The 24,719-nt window shown below is 38.5% G+C and overlaps 2 protein-coding genes across 4 annotated transcripts in view; both read left to right on the top strand.

Moving 5' to 3' along the window:
• The first annotated feature begins 6,128 nt into the window (after positions 1-6,128).
• FXN (frataxin) lies at positions 6,129-14,863 on the top strand. The gene is made up of 5 exons (XM_026675502.2): positions 6,129-6,335; positions 7,915-8,012; positions 12,283-12,403; positions 13,237-13,334; positions 14,565-14,863. The coding sequence occupies exons 1-5, from the start codon at positions 6,204-6,206 to the stop codon at positions 14,722-14,724; spliced, it is 609 nt and encodes a 202-aa protein (XP_026531287.1). The 5' UTR covers positions 6,129-6,203; the 3' UTR covers positions 14,725-14,863.
• A 5,232-nt stretch (positions 14,864-20,095) lies between these two features.
• The window catches only part of TJP2 (tight junction protein 2), a 73,039-nt gene continuing 68,415 nt past the window's right edge, over positions 20,096-24,719 (top strand). Inside the window, exons 1-2 of one of the 3 annotated variants that reach the window (XM_087957794.1) lie at positions 20,392-20,573; positions 21,624-21,738. The gene's annotated coding sequence lies outside the window, so the exon portion shown is untranslated. Of the gene's footprint in view, positions 20,574-21,623; positions 21,739-24,719 lie in introns of all 3 variants that reach the window. The other 2 variants (XM_026675444.2, XM_026675459.2) reach the window with 2 other exon arrangements.

The raw sequence follows: 24,719 nt of genomic DNA on the forward strand, positions 1-24,719 counted from the left end.
TCTAGAATATCTTGGCCCACCCCGATGTAAGGTTGGCCCCAACCCTCCTATCTTTCATAAAGGCCTAAAGACATGGTTTTGCCAGTGGGCTTGGGGCCTCGGGAGGAACAGCGCAATGGAGGTGGTTGATTGAGTAATAATAGATCCCACCTCTCCACCTGTGTGTCTTTGGTTTTAATGTTTGATTTTAACTTTTACATTTTAACTTATATGTAACTGTAAGTCATTCAGATTTACCCAGAATAAGATGGACAGCCAATAAATTTTATAAACAAATAAACAGTATGACTGGCTCAGGAATTCTGGGAATTGAAGTCTTCAGGTCATAAAGTTGCCATAGATGTCCACCCTTGAATTAAATCACAGAAATAGTTTGATATGAACAGTCTTTCTATGTTTCTGGACTGTTAGAATCATCAACAAACCAACATGTTAATATTTTTTTTTTTTTTTTTTTAAAACAAGTTTTATTAAAAGTTTCAACAACAAACAAATCATTACATATTGAATCTTTCCCTGTCTTTCTACAATAATTTCCCCAATATTCTCATAAAACACAAACAAACACAAACAAACATAAAAAAATCTTTTAGTAAAGTACCTTGGCCCCAGTTACCTCTCTTTGCATGGGCTAAAATAATAGCACATATCACTCTTCACATTTCTATCTTATTTAATCCATCTTAATTAAATCATTAAATTTGTATCTTTTGCCCATTCAATTATCCCTCTATCTCTTCTTATAATAAAAAAAAAATTTCTCCTGAAATCACTGATCAGAGTATGATGCCTTTCTATCCTCCCCCTAAGTTAGTAAAATTAACATTCAGCATAACAAATACCCAATTTGGTTCTGCTTGGTACATTCTATCCACCAAAAATGTTTAAATACATTGTATCCTCCTTTCCTTCGATATTTTATTACATTTTAAAAATCAATCATTATTAAAAACTTCAACATTTTAGTTTCTTATTAAATCTTAAACCATTCTAATTTACTATTTCAAATATAAATGTTACAATACCATCTTCTGTACCTTAGCAGAATCTTTCTTACAGAAAATTATATTTCATCCTTTGTCTCTAAAAAAAATCCCTCTTCTCCCATCCAATTTTAAAGCTTTGAGGCTTTTCTCCGCCTTTCCCCTTTCTTTCTTCCCCCACCAAATCTTCCCCCCCCTTCTTCTTCTAACCTCTACCTTGCTGGGATCCCTTCTCTGTTGTGTTCCCTTTTTCTCTTGTTTGTTATCATTATATTTACTTTGCATCATATTTTTCTTTTTCTCAAATGTTTTTTTAGATCTTAAGTCCTTCATTTTCCTTGCTCTCTTCCTTCCTTCTTCCTTAGATAAGTTTTGGGATTCAATGAAGATGGCGTCTTCGTCTCTTCCTTGTTGTTCTTCTTCCGTTTCCATCTGTTCCATTGTCTGTTGGTAATTGACCAGCGCCATTTCTAGAAATAGAAAAGCTTTTTCCATGCCATCTTTGCAGGCTGCTTTTGTTTGCTCATATTCATCCCTCAGGTCTTCAAAAAGGAAAGCCATTATAAATAATTCTTTTCTTTTCTTTATTCCTCTTTCTTCTTACACCAACCAAATATTCGAGAGAAAGGCAAAACAATCCCAAAATCCACAATCCTCAATAAATCCAAGCAAGCCAAAATTCCCCCTTCCTCTTCCAGGGGTGGTATCAAACAAATAAAAAAAAGAATCCAAGTCTATATTTTAAAGCCTTATTAAGATTGTATTTCTGTCCTCAAGTCTTCAAGGCATCTCCTCCAACAAGATCCAAATTAATATATTTTCTTTATCCTCTCCCTTCCGGCTTAATTCCGTCGGGAGGGAGAGTAAACTTTCCCTTCAGCACCTCAAAATAGCCGCTTTTTTTCCTCTTATGGAAGAAATCATCAGAAAACCATCTTTTCCAGGAATTAAATTAGATAAATCTCAAAGCCCTGGGTCGACCAAGAAGAACTTTTACTTTCAATAACTTTCTCTTCTTCCTCCTGCGCATACTTGCCCGGCTGTCAACTTCTTTGTGGCGGCCATTACGGACCGCCGCTGCACCGTCCTGGTAACAGGGGGTTCTGCCGGCCAGGAGGGGTCTGCAACACCCCAAACCCTTCCTCCGGATCCCCTTACCTTCAGCTACCCCTGCAGGGCAGCCTTGCTCCGCACCCGTCCGGGTCGGAGCCCCAAAACGGCTAGCGCGGCAGGGATCGCGCAGCTTCGCGAATCCCTACCGCTCGCGAAGCCGACAAACCGGAAACTCCCAACATGTTAATATTTTTAAAGGAAAGGCAGTCGTGTCTGTCAGCTATACAGGATTGGCAGGGACTGTCATGATTTTGAGGCCCTCCGTGGTAGTCCAAACAAGAAGCACAACCAGGATAGCAACTCTAGCTTTCTTGTAAGGGTGTATTAACACAATCTTGCATGTCTGAAAGTATTTTTGTCCTTTTATCTCCAGGAAACTAGGGAAGGTCCCTTCCAAAATGCTTCCCACAATTCCTCTCCTTCTTTTATATGCCAATTGTCCAGCATTTGACTTCTGTCTCCCAAGATCATTCCCACGTGGTGGTGGAGGCATCCTGGAGGAAACTGCTTCAGTGGAAAATGCAGATTCCTGCCCATGCACAAAGTCTGCCTGTCAAAGAGAGCACATGTGAAGGAAAAAACATGCAAGAGAAAAGACTTTGCTACTAGCTGAAGTCTTAGGCTCTACTATAAATGTATCGTTGTGACACATAAATACAGATGAACTCAGGTGAGAACTAGACCAGGTGTTCTCCACTCACTGTTTGGGAAAGGATCCTGGGGGAGGGGGGAGGGGTAGAAATGGCCGGCAGGAGGATATATTCAATTTTTGGCCTGGTGCTTGATTCTTTAGGAAACTCTGACAAGGTACTTAAGCCAGTCAGTCTATTTACATTATGCCTCTCCAAAAAAAAATAAGCAGTACTCAGCATTTAAACAATTGGTTTCCCTGTACAATAAGCATTTTATTTTATTTTTAAAAAAAGCTGATTAAAGGAGGGAAGAATTCCACTTATCCTGTTTTATTTTTAAGAACTATTTAAGTGCTGAATTGAAACTATTCCTGTCCAATCCTACATTTTAAGCTGTGTAATTGGTTTTGGCACCAGCTGGATAAATTTGTTTGGGTGTAAAAGCGAACCAGTTTCAGGACTGTCACTGATCAGTTTGTGACTGGGAGACTACTGAGAGGCCCTAGAACCACAGGCGTAGGCTCAATAGGTTACAGAAAACTATTCTGGAAGGAGGGCAAACCACTTCTATCCTACTGATTGACTGTGTAGTTATCAGGAGCTGAGATTAAACAGAGTCTTTAGCTTGCATTTGTATGATTCTCAGAACTTGTTCGACTTGATTTTCCAAAGCCACAGCACATTGTTTCTTCCAAAACAATCTTTAAAGGAATACTAGATGACCCATGACCTGTTTCCTTACCTAAAAAGAGAAACAAGAATGGCCACTAACAGCTAACAATCAGCTGTGGAATGAAACAACTGCAGAGTTTTGGGTCTCCAACAAGGTAAATCACGTTGTATGTGCAGTGTTCAATGCCTCACAAAACTGCCTTGCAGAGACCTAGTTTACTTTTCCAGGCCCTATAATCTGAGAGCAAAATCAATATGCTGTAGAATGTTTTCCAATGCATGTAATTATTCTAGTCTGGCTACTTAGCATAAGGAAGGCAAACAACAACCAAGCAGAGCACAAAGAGAAAACAGCAGCAGTTTTCAGACCTAATTTGAACAGGATTTTTTAGCTCTGGGTAAGGCTATATGTTTAGCCACAGAACATGTAATTAAAATGGTGGTTTTCTTTTTGCACACAATACACAGAATGACAAACAAGCCAACCACATTTTATCCTAGCACATTGAAAGAAGACATGTTTACTTTATGTTTCAGTGTTTGGTGTGAACCCAGGCAACTGGGATGAATATTGAATAAACCATCCGCACCATAACTGATGGCTCTTAGCATGTTTTGTAAACCCTATAAAATATTCAAAATATATAAGACGGTTAGACTATGATTGCAACAAGTAACCCAGTGACAAAAATTGTAACTTTCTCTGTATTATGCAAAAGTTCTATTTCATGTATGTTACTATGTAGCAGTAAGTCACAGAACCCAAGTGAATGTGGCAGGAAGGCCCTACAACAGGAGTGTCAAACTCGCAGTGTCATGTCACGTGATGTATCGTGACTTTTTCCCTCTTCACTAAAATGGGGGTGGGCATGGCCAGTACATGATGCATCCGGCCAGCGGGCCACAAGTTTGACACCGCTGCCCTACAAGATGCTAAAGAAACGAAAGTTTGCAGCTGTGTTGTTTTATATTTTATTGCACTGAAAAAGTCAAAAGTCACCACTTTTTTCTTTCTCTTTATACTTTTTTTTCTTTCTCAACTTTTTTCTGTATTTTTATTTTGTAATTAAATTTAATTAAAATATTTCTAACATATGCTAAAGAAAAAGGTTTGGGTTTATTTGATTTGAAATTATAGTTTGTAGCTTGTTATTTAGTTTGGATGAAAGAGAGGGTGAGGCTAAGAAATAGAAAGTTATTGGAAATAAAAGGACATGATTTGAGGTTTTGGAGGCACAGCTATTTATGATATGATAAAGTTAAGGTTAATGAAGATTTTAAAAATATTTTTGTTAGATGTGCCACATTGAAAAGATGGAGTAGATATAAATTCAGCGTGTGTCCTAAAATACCTCTGTATCTCTCACCACAATAACTGTATTATACAAGAAAAATAATAAACAGAAATGTTAACCTATGGTGACATAGCAGGATTTTCCTAGGGTTATTTTAAAACAAAATCATGAGATTTGACTTGAGGATATAACATCAGTGATTTTCTTATATGCATTTATCAGAGAGATTTAAAGTAAAAAAATGGTTTTGAATATTGTAAAAATTGAAACAATTATGTACAAATGATGAACATGTTACAGCTGAAATGTATTGATTTTATTAAAATTTGAAATGGAAGAACAAGCAAAAGAATGTATAATAAAATATGCTAAAATTTTGGTTATAATGTATAAAGGAAATGATAGGAGAATAAGTGGATGGATGAAATTTACATTGTTATAATCTTAAATCTTTACAAAATGATGTATCATTGATATTTTTCACCAGAAAAAAATTGTTTAAAATGTATTAACATACACATGTTGTAAAAGACAACAAGAGAGGACTTGATGGTGGATCTGATGGTGGACATGCAAAAAACCTAAAAAATGGATTCAAATATATGCATGAATTTAGAAGATTTTAAAACTTTATTTACAAGTAAAGCCAGATATGTTTTTTTAAGAACTTATTGATAAAAAACTGTAAAAACCCACCATGGAACCTTTAAAAAAAACAGCAGTGAGTTTTCTATGTATGATGGTGGAAAAAATTGACATGCACAATAGAACAGTGAATAGTACAGGTGATGGAACTTGCTGAACTGGCAAAATTGACAGCTTTGATTAGAGAGAAGACATTGATTCATTTTAATGCTGATTGGAACTTCGTGTGTAAGACAGAAAAAAAGTGCGATAATGTATGATTTTGACTATTAGAAAAAATAATTGTTAATAGAAAGAAATGAAAGCAATGTTGTAAACCTCAATTTAAATTTATACTTATAACTCTTGTAAAAGGGCAGGTTTAGTCCAGTCATTAAGAAAACTAGAGTCAATGAATTCTATTCCCACCTGAGTCATGAAAGCCAGGTAGATGACTTTGGGCCAGTCACTTCTCTTAGCCCAACCCACCTCACAGGCTTGTTGTTGAAGGGAAAACGAGAGGAAGGTGTGTTGGGAGATGTTTGCTGTCTTGAGTTATTTGTAAAAATAACAAAGGTGGGGTACATGTAAATATATAAAATCAGAACAATTTCTTATATTTTTTTCTGCACTTTTGCTTTGTTCTTTCTTTACTTACCTCTCTTTCTTATTAGTTTCTTGTCTTTTTAGTGTAAAAAAAAGAATCTCTTTTTTTTAAAATTCCACTTAGAAAAGACCAAAGCCAAAGCACCTCGGATCCTAGAGATCTTTCTCAGGCACCGCCAGAGGGCAGCCGCGGGCCTTCGCCGGCTTCCACGGCCTCCGTTCTCTGTGGTTCGCGGCGGCCAGAGGGAGGCCTCTTCCCGAAGGGTCGGCCTGGCAACATGTGGAGCCGGGGGAGAGCCTGCGTCTTCTCCGCGGGACTGTTGCTCGGGGCCCGCCGTCTAAGCAACGGCGCGGGCCGGAGGAAAGAGGCCGCGGCGGCTGCCTCTTCTTCCTTCTTTCTCAGCCAGCCGGTGAGCATGCTTGGCTTGTGCGGGCATCCCCGGAGGGAGGGAGGGAGGGAGGAAGGACACCAGGACTTGCTCAGATCGTCTTTTTGGGAGGCGGCGGGGCCGGGCGGGGGGAGGCAAGAAGAAAGTAGGCCTTGGCGGAGGATTTGAACTCTATTTCCCGCCGTTCTCGGCGAGGTAGGCGTCGCCTCGGTCCGGAAGGGATCGCCCCTGATCCGCCCAGAGCAAGGGCCTTCAAACTTTGCAAGTTTAAGACTTGTGGACTTCAACTCCCAGAATTCCTGAGCTGACATGACCGGATGAGGAATTCTGGGAGTTGGAGTCCACAACTCTTAAAGCGGTCAAGTTTAAAGATCGTTTGACCCAAAGCCTCGGAAGGGCAGCCGCAGAGCCTTGTCATCCTTTCCTTCGAGCAGGGCTGTCCAACCTCGGCAACTTTTAAGACTTGTGGACTTCAACTCCGGCCATGGCTGGGCTGGGGAATTCTGGGAGTTGAAGTCTACCGTTCTTAAAGTTGCCGAGGATGGGCAGCCCTGACTGAAGAGCTCGTTCTCCGTAAATTGGTATGGAGGCCATTGATAGTCTGACATGATTGTTCACCACCTTCGTCTAGGCCAGGGGTCTCCAACCTTGGTGGCTTTAAGCCTAGTGGACTTCAACTCCCAGAATTCCCCAGCCAGCAAAGCTGCCCAGTTCTCTGTGTCCCTCTTTACTGGTGACCTGTTCTAACTTAGCTTGGTCTAAATTCTGTTTGGGTTTTGATAAGAAACCGGAAAAATAGTGGGACTGAATCAACTCCAAGGGCTATAATCGGTATTGTTATAGGTAGTCTTTGACTTATGATCAAGATTTTAGTTGTAAGTTGTAGTGATGTAAATCCAATTGTCAGGTGATTAGACTTGATTTTATGACCATTTCTACAACTATCACTAAATGAGTCACTAAGGCTTTTAAGTAAATCTTTTCCAGCACGATGACGTTACCTACAGTAGTTGGTAATGAAATGTCTGCAAGAAAACAACTAAACTCAAGAGTGCACCAAGACCACATAGCAAGTGTTTAAACGCACTTAGATTTGAAATACAGTTGTGCTCATTTATAGACCTCAGTTGTATGTCATGGCATTTACTTCTAGCCTTCTTTAAAACAGTTTTCCTCTAAATATTTATTTATTTTATTTATCTATTTGATTTGCCAATTGTTTACAAGATAATAAGTATAAGTGTATACATAGTTGTGAATACATGAAATGGGTACATATAAGAAAAATAAAAGAAGAATAAGAGAAACAATAGGACAGGGACGGTAGGCACGTTGGTGCGCTTATGCACGCCCCCTATGTCTAAATATGTCTAAATATAATTCACAGGATTCTTTTCAGCCATGCTACCTGAGAATTCTAGAAAATTTATTCATTCATCAATTTCTACTAAGTGATCTTGGCAGTTTACAATTCTAAAATTATAAAACAATTTAAATCATTAAATCAAAGACATCCACAAAATAATTAAATTATAGTCCTAATCCATCTATAGGTCACTATCTTGGCAAAAGCTTGTTTAAGTTGAAACTTTTTTTACAGGATGTTCATCTACACTTTTTAGACCATGTTCTGATAAACAGAGTCAAGAGTATTCAACTTATATTTGAAAGAAGAACAGGAACTCTCATAGACAAAGGGTATGTTGTGTGCACAATTGATAATGATTTGTGTTATATATTTTTTTCTAAAGGCTAAATTAGTGAGCAAGCAGCACTTGATATCTAGCACTCAGAGCTAGCATTAACCAAAGCTAGTACCCATTGTGATTTAGTTTCATTAAGTAGGTGTTGACTCTTAGCATCCACATAGATAAACTTTGTCAAAAATGATATGTTGTCTATTTGACCTTTTAAGTCTGTCAGTTATGAGTTAGTGACTGTTGTAATTCAGTTCCACCAACTTACTGATAATCCACCCTTCTTTTTTTCAGCATTATGAACTCAAAGTAGCTGTATCTTTATGTAATGTGTCTAAAATCTTTGTTGACTGCTGCTTGTTCACTGTTGATGGTCAATCCTAAAAAGCAGAAGCCATCCAGCACTTCAGTATCTTCTTTATTATTTCAAAGGCTTTTTAACTGTACCAATTATCATTGGTTTGGTCATCTTTATATTTACTCTTAATTCCATTTTCCTGTTTTTTGGCTTTAATTATTACAACTTTCAAATCATGTATAGCTTTCAAAGTAAAGTAATCAGTATATCAGAAGTTATTGATATTTCGTCCAGTTTTAAAACATATTAATCTTCTATCAATATAGCATGTGTCAAATATTTTCAGTCTATAAATTGAATAAATAAGGAGAATATACAGCCTTATCTCACTCCTTTGTCCACTTGAACCAGTCTGTGGTTGTTGTTGTTCAGAATTGGCTTTCTGTCATGAGTATAGATTTTGCATGTGAGAGATTCTGGGACTCCCATTTTCCTATGGACATTCCCTGGCTTGACATGGTAAGCATAGTTCAAAGCCTTTCTATATCCAATAAAGTGCTTATTAACTTTTTTTGGCATTCTTTGACTTTTTCAAGTATCCAGTATTCACATGCAATAATGTCACTTATTTATTCCTTGGCCTTCTCTAAAACCAGTTTGAACATATGGTATTTCCTCTTTGTGCCTAAGGCTCTAATCTGTTTTGGATGACTCTAAGCATTATTTTACTTGGATGTGAAATGAAAGGATGTTGTGTAATAGTTTGCGCAATCTGTGAAATCTCTATTCTTTGATATTGATAAGTAGATTCAGCTCTTTCAGACTATTGACAACTGTGTTGTTCCAGATTTGCTTGCAAACTTTGATTAGAACCTCTCCTGATTCTTTTGTTATTCCCATAGCATTCTGTCTTGGTAATGACTGGAATGCTGATTTAACTTCCAGTACTAGCAGTTCTTACAAACATGAATACATATCTTCTAAGGTATCTTGGATATTGATGTACCAGTACTTACTATGTGGTATTTCAGTGTACTCTCATTTTTGTTTAATCTGCTTTGAATAAGTTATTGTTTTTGACATCTTTTAGCAAACTAGGTTTGAGGTTGGAATATCCTTTTGAGTTTGGAAATCTTTTGGAAAATGTTGTTTTTCTCTGTCTGTTTCCATTTTAGTGTCTTTACAATGGTAATGCTGTGGTAATGCTTCTCTCTGAAATTCTTTGCTCAGTTTCTTTACCTTTCTTAGCCTTGGCTTATCCTATAGGCAATTTTTACCATCTCTCTTCTCATCCAGTTGGTTTCTTCTGTTTCTTGGTCTTCAGCAATATATTTTTCACATTCATCCTAAACAGTTTCTTTGATTTTATTCCACAGTTCCTATGGCTCCCCGTAAATGGGGCCCAGGATTTTGTAGTTTTCCTTTACATGGTAATTATATTGTCAAGATTATATAGTGGAAACTGGTTTTGCTTTTCCACTTTAACCTGACTTGGGGGTTGCACACTAGCAGTTTGTGATCCGTTCCATAATTCCTCGCCCTGTCTTTGCTGTTTTAAGTTGAGCTCTTCCATTTCCTTACATCAGTTTGGTTTCTCTGTTGCTCCACCTGATGATAAAGATACCAATGAAGAAATTGGATTGGCAAGAACTAACCATTCATTCTCCTGTTTCATTTCTGTTTCCTGCTTTTGTAGTTCAATTACATTTTCCTCAATATTTGTAACATTGTCTTTCCAGTTCTCAATCAAAAACAGCACATCCTGTTTTCATGTTCTATTGATTTCTGATTGAACTTGATCATAAAATTCACTCCTCTTCTTCCTCTACACCAGGATCACAGATCTGGATAACTATCATAGATCAAAAACAGGGTTGTCTGCAAAATCTAACTCATATTATTTGATCATTAACTGCATTATACCAAAATACTGTCTTTGCTATAACCTTCCTGACTATGAAAACAACAGAGGTCTTTTGATATTTCATGGTCTGAGAATTAAACAGTATGATTTTCTGACTGAAAGTGGCCAATTTCACTCTGTTTCAATTCATCGATACTCAAGATGTCAGTGTGTACAGTAAGTTTGTTTCGTTTTTCATTACGTTGAGCTTTTCCATATTAGTGCTTCTTAGGCTTTGTGCTCTACTGCATTTCTACCTTTATTTTTGGATTTTCTTTTCTCTGAATGAAAACATTTCATTCAGACATTTCATAGGATTTAATCAGTCTATGTCATAAATACTGTTTCTACTCTGGAAGATCCATAGCATGTTGAGTGCCATCGGACCTGATCCATCCAGCATTTACTTCATCTGCTCTGTAAGATAAAGCACTGATGATGTTACCTTGTTTGGGTAATGAAACCTCTGCAGGAAAACAACCAAGCTAAGAGAGCACCAAAGACCCCTCATACGTCCTGTGTCCTTCTGGTTTACTTGATAAAATACAGGAGTGATTTACTATTTGCCTTCTCCTATGCAGTATGAAATGATGTCTTTATTGTCGCTACAGTGATCATCCACCTTCCTCTATTGTTGCTTGCTCTAACTGGGCAGCTATGATGACCTTTGCACCTTGGGTGACCCCACTTGGAAGAATACACTGTTGGTGTAACTACCTGACGACTTCCCTCATCTGTCCCCCCCAAAAAACCCTGTCATATTGAGGCCACACAAGCTGGGGCATGTTAGAGTTAAGGAATCCTTAACTGAAAGCATATGTCCTCAATTTAGTGTAGTAAACCACAGGTTTTAGTAGGATTAATATTCTTAGTTGAGCTGCATCTAACATTTATCTGACAAGCAGGACCAAATAACTTTTTTTGTAACTTCTAGATGGCAGAAGAGAGCATTTTCCTAGATTTTTTTTAGTCCTCTACTCTGGTCTAAAGGTAACTAACTATAGGAGTTCCTTGCTAAATGTTACCCTTCCTTTTCTCTCTTCTGCTTCAGGGTAAGTCTGTTATTGTTTCCCTACAGGTTCTGGAGGTATCCTTAACTGTTGCCTTAATTGTTGTATATAATGTTGCATTGAAACATTAGGAATATCACTAATTTAGCAGCATTACTGATCCATTGAACCAGTTAGGTCTAGTAGTTAAAGCACCAGACTCCCAACCAGGAGATTGTCCCACCTTAGGCATGAAAGCTGATTGGGTCACTTTGGGCCAGTCACTCTCTATCAGCCCAATCCACCTCACAGGGTGGTTGTTGTGGAGAAAATAGGAGGAGGAGCTAATACGTTTGCCGCTTTGAGTTTTTTGTAAAAATAATAAAGGCGGGATACAAATAAATATTGAGCAACTTGTCCTTATTTTATTCTTACATGAGACAATGCAGGCTTAATTTACAAGTCTCATCCAGAACATTTTTGGCAGATGTCCTTCCAAATGGTGATTCTGTTTTAGTACTGAACATATTCTCTTAACTGGCTGGGAGGCAGCTCTTTATTGAAATTATTAATTTCCTTATGAGAAAATGAATTGTTCCTCCTGCAGGGATAGTAAAAGAACAACCAGGCTAAGAATACTTTCCATTCCTGATAGAAAAGGAATTTGGCAATATATCCAAAGTTCCATTTGTTGTTTCTAGAAGTTTCGAAATATATTCAGTGGTTTTTCTCATGGAGGAGTAATTGCTACTATCTGATATACCATATTCATATCATTTCCAAATGTTTTTTGAGTAGTAATAGACTAAGAATTCTTATATCAGATGGTTGCTAAAATTAAATGAATAGAAATAACTTAATGGCCTATCTAGAATTAAACCTCAGCTGATTTCTCTCTTCATGGTCTATAATGAACTTTCCCCCATTCTTTATTAATAAAATCTATGAAATGCTTCCAACACTAGCTAGTAACGAATATCTTCAAGTAGTCTGAATTTTTTTCCTCTGAATGTTTCTAATCTCTCCCTCTTGTTTTCAGCAAGTAAATTTGAGCGAATCTTTATTCACATGACTTTTACAGCTCATTAGATGAAACCAAGTATGAAAAACTTGCTGAGGAAACACTGGAATCGTTAACAGATTTCTTTGAGGATTTGGCAGACAAGCCGTTTACTTCTAAAGATTACGATGTCTCCTTTGGGGTATAATGCTATTATTGCTTTTTATGATTTTTTTCTGTAAATGTTTAACCTGTTTGTAGATAGAACATTTAAAAACCTTTTATATGTTGTTAGTACATTTAAAAACCCTCTATATGTTGTTAATTATGGTTGGAAATATTGGGAGATTGTCCTATAGGTTCAGAATTCTAAAATGATTATCAGAGTTCCTCAAGGGCAGTAAAATCACTGCTTGGCCTTCTCCATGGAGCCTTCGGGTATATCACAGACCAGTGTATTTCTAAAAGCCATGCTTACTTGGAATCAAGCAAGTTGAAGCCCAATGCCTGAGTTGAATGGAAAAGGCCTGCATAAGTGAACAAATGCACATCCTTCAAGTGTGCTGCATCGTTTGGAAACCTTAGGCACAATGCTACGTAGGCAGACCCTGTCATTCCTTCATGTTGTTTCCTTAAGATGACTTTAGCATTAAAGTTGAATGCTTCATATAGTTTCTCCCACATGATCTCCACGATTCTATATATCAAAGAATTTGCCTGTGGAAATATTTGCTCTTGTCCACAATTCAGAATTTGCATTCCCACCCACCCCCAGTTCAGCTATGGTTCTGGATTAATGTTTTTGGGAAAGTGTGACCAACGAGAGGTATAACACTAATGTGTGTACATGGGGGCGTGCACATTTCTTGCACACTTCTTAAAGCAAATAGTTTAATTTGGTTGAAATGTACTCATTTAACAGTGATATGAGTGATTCTTTTAACTGTAGTAAAAGTACCTCTACTTAATATTTGAAAAAATTCTTGCACAATAATGTTAATTCAAAGGCCTTTTTTTTAACTTTTTATTCTGAAGAATGGAGTACTAACAGTGAAACTGGGTGGAAACATTGGAACTTATGTAATCAATAAACAGACACCAAATAAACAGATATGGCTCTCTTCTCCAATCAGGTGAGTTTAGTTTATAGGTTACAATGATTTGAAAATTTGTAGTTGAACTAAAGCACCATAATGCACAATTCATTTATTACGTATCATTCTGAAATTTCTAAAATAACAGTATGGCAATTCCAGATTGTACACATTCTAGACTTTGATGCCATCTTCTAACAAAATTTCCCTATTTAGCACATCACCTAGAATTTTCTGGCTGCCAATCACTTATAAGCTAACTTGAGGCTTCAAACTCCCAAGCCCAGATGAAGTCAGCTGAATGCTACTACTTACTACTACTAATGCTTTTGTCTTAGTTGAAAGGCTATTGATTGGATGTTGTTTGATTGTAAACAAAGTACATAAACCATCCTTTGAGTCTGTAAAATCTATTAGTAAATAAAATACTGAAGGTAGCTGACTGGGTTGTTTCTTTTGTAAGCATACAACATCCAAATAATAGTGTCAGAAACAGTCAATTACTGTTCTTTAGAAGAATGCCTTTTTTACATACTTTTTCATAAGGAGGTTCCACAGGACTTAATAGTGTATATTTATGTACAAATAGTTGTGCATAAAAGAAAGCATTTGTATATATGTATATAAATTTGCTGCTGATTATTTTTACAAGTAGTTACCAAGCAAGCAGATTCAAGCCAGCCGTACATTAGATTACATATAATTTTTGATAAAAAGTGACTAAAAGAAATATGTCTGTAGCTTAAAAAACATTAAGCACCTTAGAAAAATTGGGGAGGGATAAAAACAAATATTTACCTAACTTTTAAAGTTCTTGTTACAGAATGAATGAAAAAAAACTAAAATTTCAGTGATTAAAAAACAAACAAGGGGGAGGTCTTATTAACCAGATATTCAAACTTGAATATTGCTGCAGGTCTTATTCAAACTGTCAATTGCCAGTTTGGATGAAATAGTAAATTTTAAGTTGATTATGCTAGAGAGATATACACCAGTTGTAAAGCAAGGAAGGAAGGTGCCATGAGTATAATAACTGGTAAAATTCCTACATTTCCAAAGAAATATGAATTTGAAATGTATAATTAGGAATCAGGTATCCTTGTTTTTACTTTCTTCTATCAAATAATACAGAATATTCTTCTCCATTTTAAGCAAGGTTATCTATGAGCTTTATAACTTAGTGTAAACCAATGCTTTTATTCTATGCACGCTCGATTATATTTTGTAAATGTTTAAATTTTAGCTCTCTTATGTCTTAATTTTTCACAGTGGCCCAAAGCGTTATGACTGGTCTGGAAAAAAATGGATTTATTCTCATGATGGCATTTCTCTTCATGATCTATTGTCAAAGGAACTTTCACTTGCATTAGCAATTGAACTGGATTTATCAACTTTAACACACACTGGTGGAGAGCCTAATTCTCGATAATTATCTATAAAAATCCAAAGACTTTGGACTTTGACTCATTTCTTTCTTCCTCACGGTATACTAGTTTTAACCTGTTTGTCCAAATTTAAATTCTCAAAATGTTGTTCAAATCTATTTTATCAAACACTAATGGAATATATATATATAAATATATATATGTTTTCTTAAGTTTTCACGGGTACTTACATGTATGGTATTCAGCTTTGTTCGGGTATTTTCCCACGTCATTACAGTTGTGCATTTAAAGTTGTAGCAACGTTTTAGCAGAATCTCATCTGCCATCATCAGGCTTCTGTATTGTGTTCGTCTGTGAGTGAAAGTCTGAGTTTTCTTATATTGCAAGCATAAGAGTGTGAAATATTTCTGCAAGATTGTATCCAATTGTAGAAGTGTGATATTTGCATAAGAGTTGCTAGCCAAACTGGATACTTTTGCTATATATTTACTCCACTATCAGTAACTTTTATAATAATGGCAATATTCAGTGGAATTGCCATAAATCAAGTGGTATGTCCAATATATCATATTATGTCCCACCATAGAATGAGACTGTGCAATAATTTCTAAGTAGCTGTGGGGGGAAGTACTCCAATAATTCTTACAAAAGTGAATCTAATTAGTGGGACATTTGTTTTTTTTAAAATCAGAAACAGACTAAGTTGAAATACTAAGCTTACCTATTACATGTATATAATTAGAAAACCTGAATTTATGTTTAACTTTGAAATAAGGAGTAGAAATTATTAAACTAATAGTGAACTGCATAGAAAAACTGGGATTAAGTGCAACATCCTCCTTAATTAAATGCAACATTACATTTTAAGATGAGTGAAGAAACTAGGTCTATGCAAAGCAGTTGAAAAATTGTTTTCGAAACCTATTTTGGAAGAATGTCATGGCTGCTTCAAAAACTATTCTCAATCCATTGTCCTAAATTAGAGATTTAGAGAATCTGTGACCTGTATGAGATCTTATTCTCTAGTCCAGACCTAGGGAACTTCAGTCCCAATCTTGGATTGACCTCCAATAATTTTCTGAGGACCAAATAACACCAAAAGGCAGGGACCAGGTTTCCTGAAGCCTTATTTATATGTGCCTCTCACAGAGACATTGTTAAACATGGCATTTCCTACTAGTATAAACAAAGGAGGACCAAGGTGTTCTTGAGTTGGGAAGCCTCCACTTAGTATGAGAAGCATACACGGATCTTGGAGAAACAGCAAAGCTTTTGGGGACCTTCTCCAACTATGGAGGGAAGCTTGCAAGCCAAATTCTGTTCACAGACTGGAGGCTGCTGTAGTTCTGTACAACCCAAGAAGGAATGCAAATTTGAAACCAAACTCAGACAAACTGAAATAATGAGGATTAGCTCTTGATACTTACATAGGGGCTGATGGTTAAATTTCACAATATCTCTAGTCTCAGCCTTGGTTTGTTTTCTGTCTCATTATGAGAATTCCAAGCTTTGGATGTAGCAAAGAAGATTCACATTTTGTGGACTTTTTCTCTTAACTGGGACCTGGTTTCTGTAGCTCAGTGCCCTTTAATCATCATGTCCCCTAACAATGAGCTAAAAGTGGTAGCAAACTATATAAAAAGTCATTTTTTCCATCAGTAACAGTATTCAAATGGCTTTCCATTTATGCTGAGGAGAAAAGAAGCCAAGATAAATTCGGGTCACTCCCTCCTTAGAATTTAATTATTTTAATAAAACTTCAAAACTATTTCAATGAGATGCCTTTTTTAAACCAATATTGTAATCCCTGAGTTTAGTTCTTCAACAAATTTCTTCTTAAATTTACTTTTTAAAATATTTGCTTAGATTTGAATCATGTTCATGCTTGCCTTATGTTTATAGTACTCTGAACAGGGCAGAGTTCAACAGTAAAAGGTAAGTTCCTCCTGCCCCCATTCATTTTTGAACAGTGAGATAGGATCACTTATTTATTTGTTGCATACGTGCTACAACACATCTAACTTCTGGGTTTCTGCATTTTTTCAAATGTTAGACATGTTAAATATTTCTTCTGACACTGAGCACTTCTGGATTTTTATTAATACTATTGCCAGATCTGAACATGGGTAAAATGAGGGAAGCTGTTGGAAAGTGGAAGAAGCCTCAAGATTTGCAGAAAAAAAATATGGGTGGGGAAAAAACTCAAAAGCCCCATTAAGAGTGTCATCATTCTCAGGGGCCATGAATGCTGACTGACTGTTTTTAAAAAATCTATAGTTCTGAAAAACTGACTGGGATAAATGTTTGTGTCCATAATGTTCTATCTTCTTGACAATATAAGTGAGATTTTCACAATTGTTCTTGATTCCGGGAAACAAAAAAAACCCCACTTTTTATCTTAGAAATTAGTCATTAAAATAAAAAAGAAATTGCTACTAAAAAGAATATAAATGGATTCTGATCATCGGTATTTGACATCAGTAATCTTTTTTATCTGTAATTTCAGTGTATAGTGCTACCCTCAGATCAAATAACTTTCTAATGGTGATGGTGAATACTTCTGTTATAGATATCCCTTAGTAGTTTCTTGTGTCAAAATGGGAGCATTGAGCTAGCACAATGACAGGAAGTCTATCCCAAGGAAACTAAGGAAGAAGGAAACAAAATCTTAAGGCACCATGATTGATACGACTGATATTATAGATCTCTTAACAGTATCGCAGTGTACTTTTGTTCCCCAATGCATCCAGATATTGTAGGTGAGCACATGAAGAGAAGGTTTGCAAAAAGAAACACAAACGGTTTCTATTTGTGACCTTAGTGGGCCTGGGACATTTAGAATCTCTCAGATGTGCAGGATCACTCCCACTATTAATGGAACTGGGGGACATTCAAAAAGGCGGGATGGAGGTTTGAACATTATTGTAGTTCTACAAAGCAATTAGAAATCCTCACTAAACAGGCTGAATCCTAAGAAATATAGGTGATTCCAATATTGCACAACTGTATGATTTGTTTAGGCAAGCCCATTATTAGCTGCTTGCCTTTTGACAGATTTAAGAAGAGGAAAGCTGTAGGGCAGGGGTGTCAAACTCACGTCACGATGTTGTCATATATGGTATATTGGGACTATTGTGATATATTGGGACTTCTGCCCCTTCGCTAAACAGGGCGGGACTGGAGCCAGCACATGATGCATCCAGCCTATGGGCCGCGAGTTTTGACAACCCTGCTGTAGGGAATACCACTGTATCTTGTATCACCTAAACACATCAAATTCAGACCCCATTAGGGGTAACAACTGAATCTTCATGAATGTGACTGCATCATGTAGATCAAAGTTAAATGGCATGAAGTGGATTGAACTGCTCCTTGCTCAAACATTTGCTTTGCTGATAATTCTGTGAGGAATAATTTGAGGCTAATAAAAGTCAGTGTTATCATCTTTGGAGGATTTGGGTGTTATGAGATACATCAAGGGTATGTGCTTACACTGGACATTTGCCATAGTGTATTATGTAAAGTCATTTGAATGATACATAGTCCACAAGTGGAACTGGAAATGGTTGTAAGCTACTGCAGTCTTAAGTTGAGGCACCCACATGATAGGACCTGGTTTGTTTGGGGTTTTTTGACATCTTTTGTGACAGTCATTAAATCACAAGGGTGATAAGCAAGTAGTACAAGTGAACCCATTCTTCTGAATTGAATGTAGTTTGCTGGAAACCAGCAAAAAAAGTTGCAAATCATGGCCATGTGACTGGGATGTTATAACCAGTTATAAATATAAGCCAGTTGCCAAGAGTCCCTCTGAGGGAAATGGGTCATTTCTAAATTTGATAAAAAAATAGTCCAAAGTAGAGATGGTATTCAGCAGGTTCTGACCAGTTCTGGAGAGCCTGTAGCAGAAATTTTGAGTAGTTTGGAGAACTGGCAAATACCACCTCTGACTGGAGATTTTACAATATCCTTCCCCTGCCATGCCCACCAAGCCACATCCACAGAACTGGTAGTAAAAATTTGAATCCCACCACTGGAAGTGCAGTCACATGACCATGTAGGGTGTTTGTGTGACATTTTACAATGGCCAGAAGTGCTTTACAGGATATAAAGCACCCATTCTGGGACCATTGCAATTCTAAATGGTTGTAAAATAATCAGTGGTAAGTCAAGAGCTGTCAATAGAAAGAGACCACTCTATCACTTAGAACTATTCAAACACACTTAACTTGCTTAACTTAATTTGCTTGTATCTTGATAGCAGATTCTTTTTTCTCAGAAGGTTATGGAAATATGGTGCAAGATTATCCCAGGCCTTCATGTTACGTCTCCAGAGCTACAATGTTGTAAAGCAAAGTCAGCCAGTATGTGCATTGAGATATAAAATATAGGACATCTTGGAGATCCAGAACCCAGGCTCGTTCAACACTTTTGCATTTTATTCAGCTTGTTCTACCTGTACAGCCAACTTAACACAAAAGTAATGGGTAATAAACAATTATTTGCTTTCTTGAGGTAGGTAGACACGTAATGCCAGCCAAGAGTTACACCTTAGCTGCTATTCAAGGGTCACCTGGATTTTTGCAATCCAAACTTGATCGCCTGACTTGATTGTCAGGCTGAAAAACCAGCCTTAGAAGTGAATATCCAGACTTGGAAGTCCCTCTCAAACTTGCTCAATCCCTTCACAAGAGAGTTTCAACTGCGATCTGGGCTGAAGCCAAACGAAAGCCGCACAATGACGAATGCCCCAGTGTCACCACGGACTCGACTTCCTTGGCGTTTGTCAGAGTTTTATTTTGAACCGGTATTTCCTGTTCCAGTCAGGACCACGGAGGGGGAACTGAACTTACTTGCTGGCCAGCGTGAAATGCTGGATGCCATTCAGACTGAACGTTGGTTACATTGTTCCGTAACGGTTCCGCGGCTGTCCCGGTGCTACGTGAAAATAGGCGGCACGTGTGCAGGGACACGCGTGTCTGCACTTCTGCGGACCGTAATCCAGAAACATCGCCTGAGAAAAAAAGGGCTGCAAACGAAGCCAACGGCTCGAATAGGATCAGGAGGTTCATTGCAAGGACCCAACCCGAGGATGGATCCAAATCTCAGAAATTAGCACACACCTTGGCGGAGTAGTTAGGTAACTGCAGCTTCTGGGCTTTGTAGTCCCATTTTGACGCCTTGCCCTCAGAATAACAAACCCTCTGTTGGGTCTGAGAGAGCGAATTGCTCTCTGCAGCTTCTGGGCTTTGTAGTCCCATTTTGACGCCTTGCCCTTAGAATAACAAACCCTCTGAGGGCGCAAATTGCGACGTCCGGGAACTCCAACTTCTCCTCTGGCGTCCTGATCGGAGGGCCCTTCGCTGTCTAACCCCGTCCTTGGAGCCGGCCAGTCCCTTCCCTTCTCTTATTCCCTCTCTTTATTGTTCGGCTGGCCGCGGGGTCGTCTGGCTGAACTGTGGTGGCAATTGTGGTTGGGCCGTGGCGGAGGCGAAGCCAAGCCAGGAGACAGCGGCGCTTCTTTCTCCGGGCAGGAGCCTCCCAAGCTCTTCCAGCCGGCGCCTCGTCCTTTCCTTTCCTTTCGGGCGGGAGGGAGGGAGGCGAGCGGCGGGAGCGTTTGCTTACCTGTTTGCGGCGACCGAGCGGCCGCGCCCTTGAGAAAAAGCCGCCTCCCAGGTTGGCTTTCCTGCCTCCTCTTGAAACAGGAAATCGGCTGAGTCAGGAAAGGCTCCAGAACAGGGACTGCCCTCCCTTCTCCCGGGCAGCTTGCACCTCAGGCGGGCATTGAGAGGCGCGGTTTCTGCTTAAATCGCGGTTATATCTCCGGGGGCCGTTCCACTTTCCGTTTTCCGAGGGCTGGGCGGTTTTCCGAACGGATTATTTTCTACTCCAGGTAATTGTTTTGTTTTGTTTTCCCCTTCTCTTACCTGTTGGGAATGTGGGCGTGTGCTGCGTTTTCTTTCTTTCTTTCTTTCTTTTTTGTTTTTAAGTCGCCCTTTTCATCTCCTCTTCATGGAAGGTTTAGAGACAAGCGGAGTTGGGGTGCGCGAGCGGGGGAGGGTGGGCGCGCCAGGTGGAGGGGGGGGGGGAGAATCCCAGACTCGCGTTCTAAGCGCTTCCCGACGTGCAGGCGAGCGCGCGGGACTTGAGCCGCAGAACTCTTACAACCTAATTTGAGAGCCTGGATGGGAAGCGCCCGGTGCGCCCCCTTTCCCGCCGTACTGTCTTCCCAACCTACCTCCAAAAGTAGCCAAGCCACCGCACTCGGGTTGTGTGTGTGGGGGGGGGGGGTACGACTCGGTCATGTCCGCGAGGTCGCTGTTCGCAAACTCTCGAGTGTTGAAGCTTATAAAGCGTGAATCCGGTTGTTTTGCTCCCCGTTTTTCGAAATGACCCCTCCCGAGGTTTGTTTGCCATGGGAAGGTTTGTTGCTTTGCCCCCGGAGTTCAACCTCGAGGGGGAACGAACGAAGCGAGGAGAGAGAATCGGGTGGATTTATTATTATTTTTCCCCTGGCTTGGATTCGTCTGAATAAAAAACACTGTTCTGACTATATATGTTGAATCTCAGGAAAGAGTTACTAAACAGGAATCCGCAGGGGTTGCGCCGGAGTTTATACCCGCAAGGATCGCTCGTTGCCTTCCAGCCGCTTTTCCCTCCAGGCGTTTGGGTTGTGGGTGGCGTTTTCCCTTTGGTTATGCTTGTCACTGGATGGCGGACTGGATATTTCCTAGGCGGAAGGGGCGCTGTTTTTCCTCCTTCGCTCCTGGGTATTACCCTGTTAGAGAAAAGTTTTAATTTGCAGGATCGAGGTTTCTTAATGTACAGGATTATGGGCCTACAATGTTTCTGTTTTCCAATTCAAGCGTTTTCGGGCAGAAAGGTGATGATGGTCGGTAGGCCCTTGAGTTGGGCCTGTGGTGAATCATCGTTTGTTTTGCAGAAGAATTAAGTTGAACAGAGTCATGGGAACTTTTGTTATCCTGAGGAAATTGTACTCGGGAAAAAAAAATATCTCTGAATACCAGCCATGCTTGAAATGGCACATCTGTACTACAGTAAGTACTTTGAAATGCCTGAGTTTGAGAGAGATCATTTCCTGTATTTCTTAAAGGCTGACAGAGTAAAGCTCCACTGTGTTTCACAAAGCAGACAAAAACAACACCCGACTTGGTTGCAAACGGGTATACAGTATTCCCATTGTTCTTTTCTGAAACATACTAATTTTTTAAAAAAGCAATTTTGGGCGGTGCAAAGCCTAAGGCAGAGTCTTTCCAGTTCATTAATTAAATTGCTTGTTTTAATACCTTACGTTTGATACCTTGCTCTTCAAAAGCTTTTTAGAAAACCAAATGTAATACAGCAGTTGCTGTGATAACAATGCTTCAGTCTGAATAATGTAAAAGATTTGTCATCCAAAGATTTCCAACATAAGGAACACGTAAGTTCTTAATAACATGACATGTGTCAAAGCACAAACAATACTATATTGTAATTACTGCAATAAATTGCTTCTCAATTGTATAAATAGCATTCAGATCAAATTGGTCACCACCAGTCAGGTTTAACTTCTATCCATTCATCTGAACAGATTTTATGAGTAATCATTGTACTAATTAGTATTTCTCTTGAGAAACTTTGTTGGGGTATGTTAAACACAAAAATACTGTTGAACTTCAGTATTGGAATAAAAATGGAAACAGTTAACAATGGCAGAGTCATGAGTTTCCCTGATTAATCAAACACACAAGAGCTGCCTTATGCACTAGGTCTTTTTCTTTCTTTCTTGGTAGCGTACAAAAGAAAGCATTAGTTTCTCTGTAAGATTGACTCTATCAGATAATTCTTTAAACAACATTCAAAAAAGATATACCAACAGTTTCAACTTCTCTCTCCCACTTCAGGACAATGTATAATAAGGAATTGCTATAGCAACTAATAGTTAATCTTGGAATGCTAGAAGAATCTTACGTCTATAGTAGTATTGCTGGTGCTGGTGTGACAATACTTATCCTAAGTTGTAACTAGGAATGTTGCTTCTGTAATAAAGTACAACCAATTCATCAAGGACTTCAGTTGCATCCTTTCATGACTTATGCAACCTTGGTCATTTTCTTTTTGGTGCCTTTGGATTTTCTTCTGTATCTACTAGGTAGACGGATTCCGTATTGTGCCATACTTCTTGTATAGCGATTTCTATGCAGTATCAGTATTTAGTAATCTTGAATTAACCTGGAATGTGCATTTCTTTATCTACCTAAAACTGCTGAAATCTATATTGACCCATCTTGCTTTCCATTCTTCTCCAAGTCCAAGTAAAAGTCCAACTTTTACTCAGTCACTTCCATTAGGTAGACCAGACAAGAAAATCAGCTCCACAAGAAAGCTAAAACTACTTGTATTCACATTGACTATAATAACAGAATCTTTCAAGTATGATTGTTCTGAACCTCTTCCTGCTCCTTGCTATATGTGTGGAAGTATAAGCTTCAGCCCCTATTGCCTAGGTGACCAATCCTGTACATCTCCATAAGGGTCATTTTCCTTACTCTGTACATACTAAAAAGTTACTACTAGTTTGTTTATGGTATGAGCTAGGCAGCCATATACATTTCTTAAATATATAGTGGTTCTTATGTCCCTGTTTCTCCGAAAACACGACCCACCTCAATAAGCCTAACCCTAATTTTTTTTTTGGGGGCTAATAACCCTACCCTGAAAATAAGCCTGGGGCGGATGGGTGTGGCTGGCACAAGTGGTACGGGTGCAGGGGGGCAACTGTCTGGCTGCAGCTGCAGCCGCCTGGTCCCTTGGGGCAGCTCAAATACCGCTTTTGCCCTTCTCTTTCTGGCCGCAGTGTTTCTGCTTGTTAGGTTGCTTCCCCAAAGCCTAACATCTTAAATGGTTTAGTGATAAACTATACCTACAGTAATTAGAAATTAATTTGTTTTTAACTTGTAACTTCCTCCTTACCATAGTGAAATAAAACGTTAGGAAAAATACATTAACATTGTGCTTCTAAGGCTAAGGTTTTATATTACATGTGGAGATAGATCCAAATGACAATATTGGATTACCCGGATAAACTCAACAATTTTGGCTTGGACTCTGACTACTGTATTAGATGATCTACTGTAACTGTGGAAATGGAGGTAAAATAGAGTACAAATTACATTGCTTTTGACTCTTCCATGTTGCTTTCTACTAACTGATGTTTGATTGCATACTTTCTCTCTAAAATTTGTTAGTGCAGCCTCTGATTATGCAAAATTAGAGCTTGTAATAAGCACAAGATGGATCAAGGAACACTGATGCTAAAAGTGGCTGCAGGATAACTTTAATAAGATTAATGGGATTATAGACTTGTGCATGGTATTATATTCAAGAAACCCTTAATTCTTCAAAAGTGGAACTGCATAGATTGTTTCACACAAGGAATTTTGTGACATAAAATTAAAATAATACTTTTCCTCCTCCTCCTCCTCCTCCTCCTCCTCCTCCTCCTCCTCCTCCTCCTCCTCCTCCTCCTCCTCTTCCATATGATGCTTTTTTCAAACTTTCTCTGAGGTCTTCAAAAGAGCATATATGATCATGCATTAGAGGCGTTCTAGCACAAGATTTCTCAACTCCAGGGATCTGCAAGAGGTTAATGGAGTACCACAAGATACTGAAGGGAGAATGAGAAAATTCACTCAACCATACCGAAGAGTTCTGGGAATAATTTTAACTACCGGTAATAGATTCTGCTGCCTGAAAAAGTATGAAAACATTTGCTCTACATTCCCTGCACTGATCAAATGGTGGAACTATATATAAGATTTTTTCCAATTCTATCTTTCTCTGTCCATATCAAACTAGGTGGAATGTTATATGAAGGCAAATATTCTTCTCAAGCCAAAACAGCAGTTCACTTTCTTCTGAAATAATGATATATTAGATCAGTGATGGTGAAACTATGCACCATGTCAATATTCACCAGTACCAACAATTATCCTCAAAACCATGCCTTGTTCTTGAGTGATTTTTGAAGGTTGCGGAG

Source organism: Notechis scutatus, chromosome 2 (genome assembly GCF_049901735.1).
Source record: "Notechis scutatus isolate UNSWTSFEM ecotype Mainland chromosome 2, rNotScu1.2, whole genome shotgun sequence".
Lineage (NCBI taxonomy): Eukaryota > Metazoa > Chordata > Lepidosauria > Squamata > Elapidae > Notechis > Notechis scutatus.

What these genes read in the sequence shown, in the direction of transcription:
- FXN (XM_026675502.2), top strand. Translation starts at nt 6,204, where the DNA reads ATGTGGAGCCGGGGGAGAGCCTGCGTCTTCTCCGCGGGACTGTTGCTC. An exon ending in GGAACTCTCATAGACAAAGG is followed by an intron (nt 8,013 to 12,282) that starts GTATGTTGTGTG and finishes TGACTTTTACAG; the next exon opens with CTCATTAGATGAAACCAAGT. An exon ending in TGGCTCTCTTCTCCAATCAG is followed by an intron (nt 13,335 to 14,564) that starts GTGAGTTTAGTT and finishes AATTTTTCACAG; the next exon opens with TGGCCCAAAGCGTTATGACT.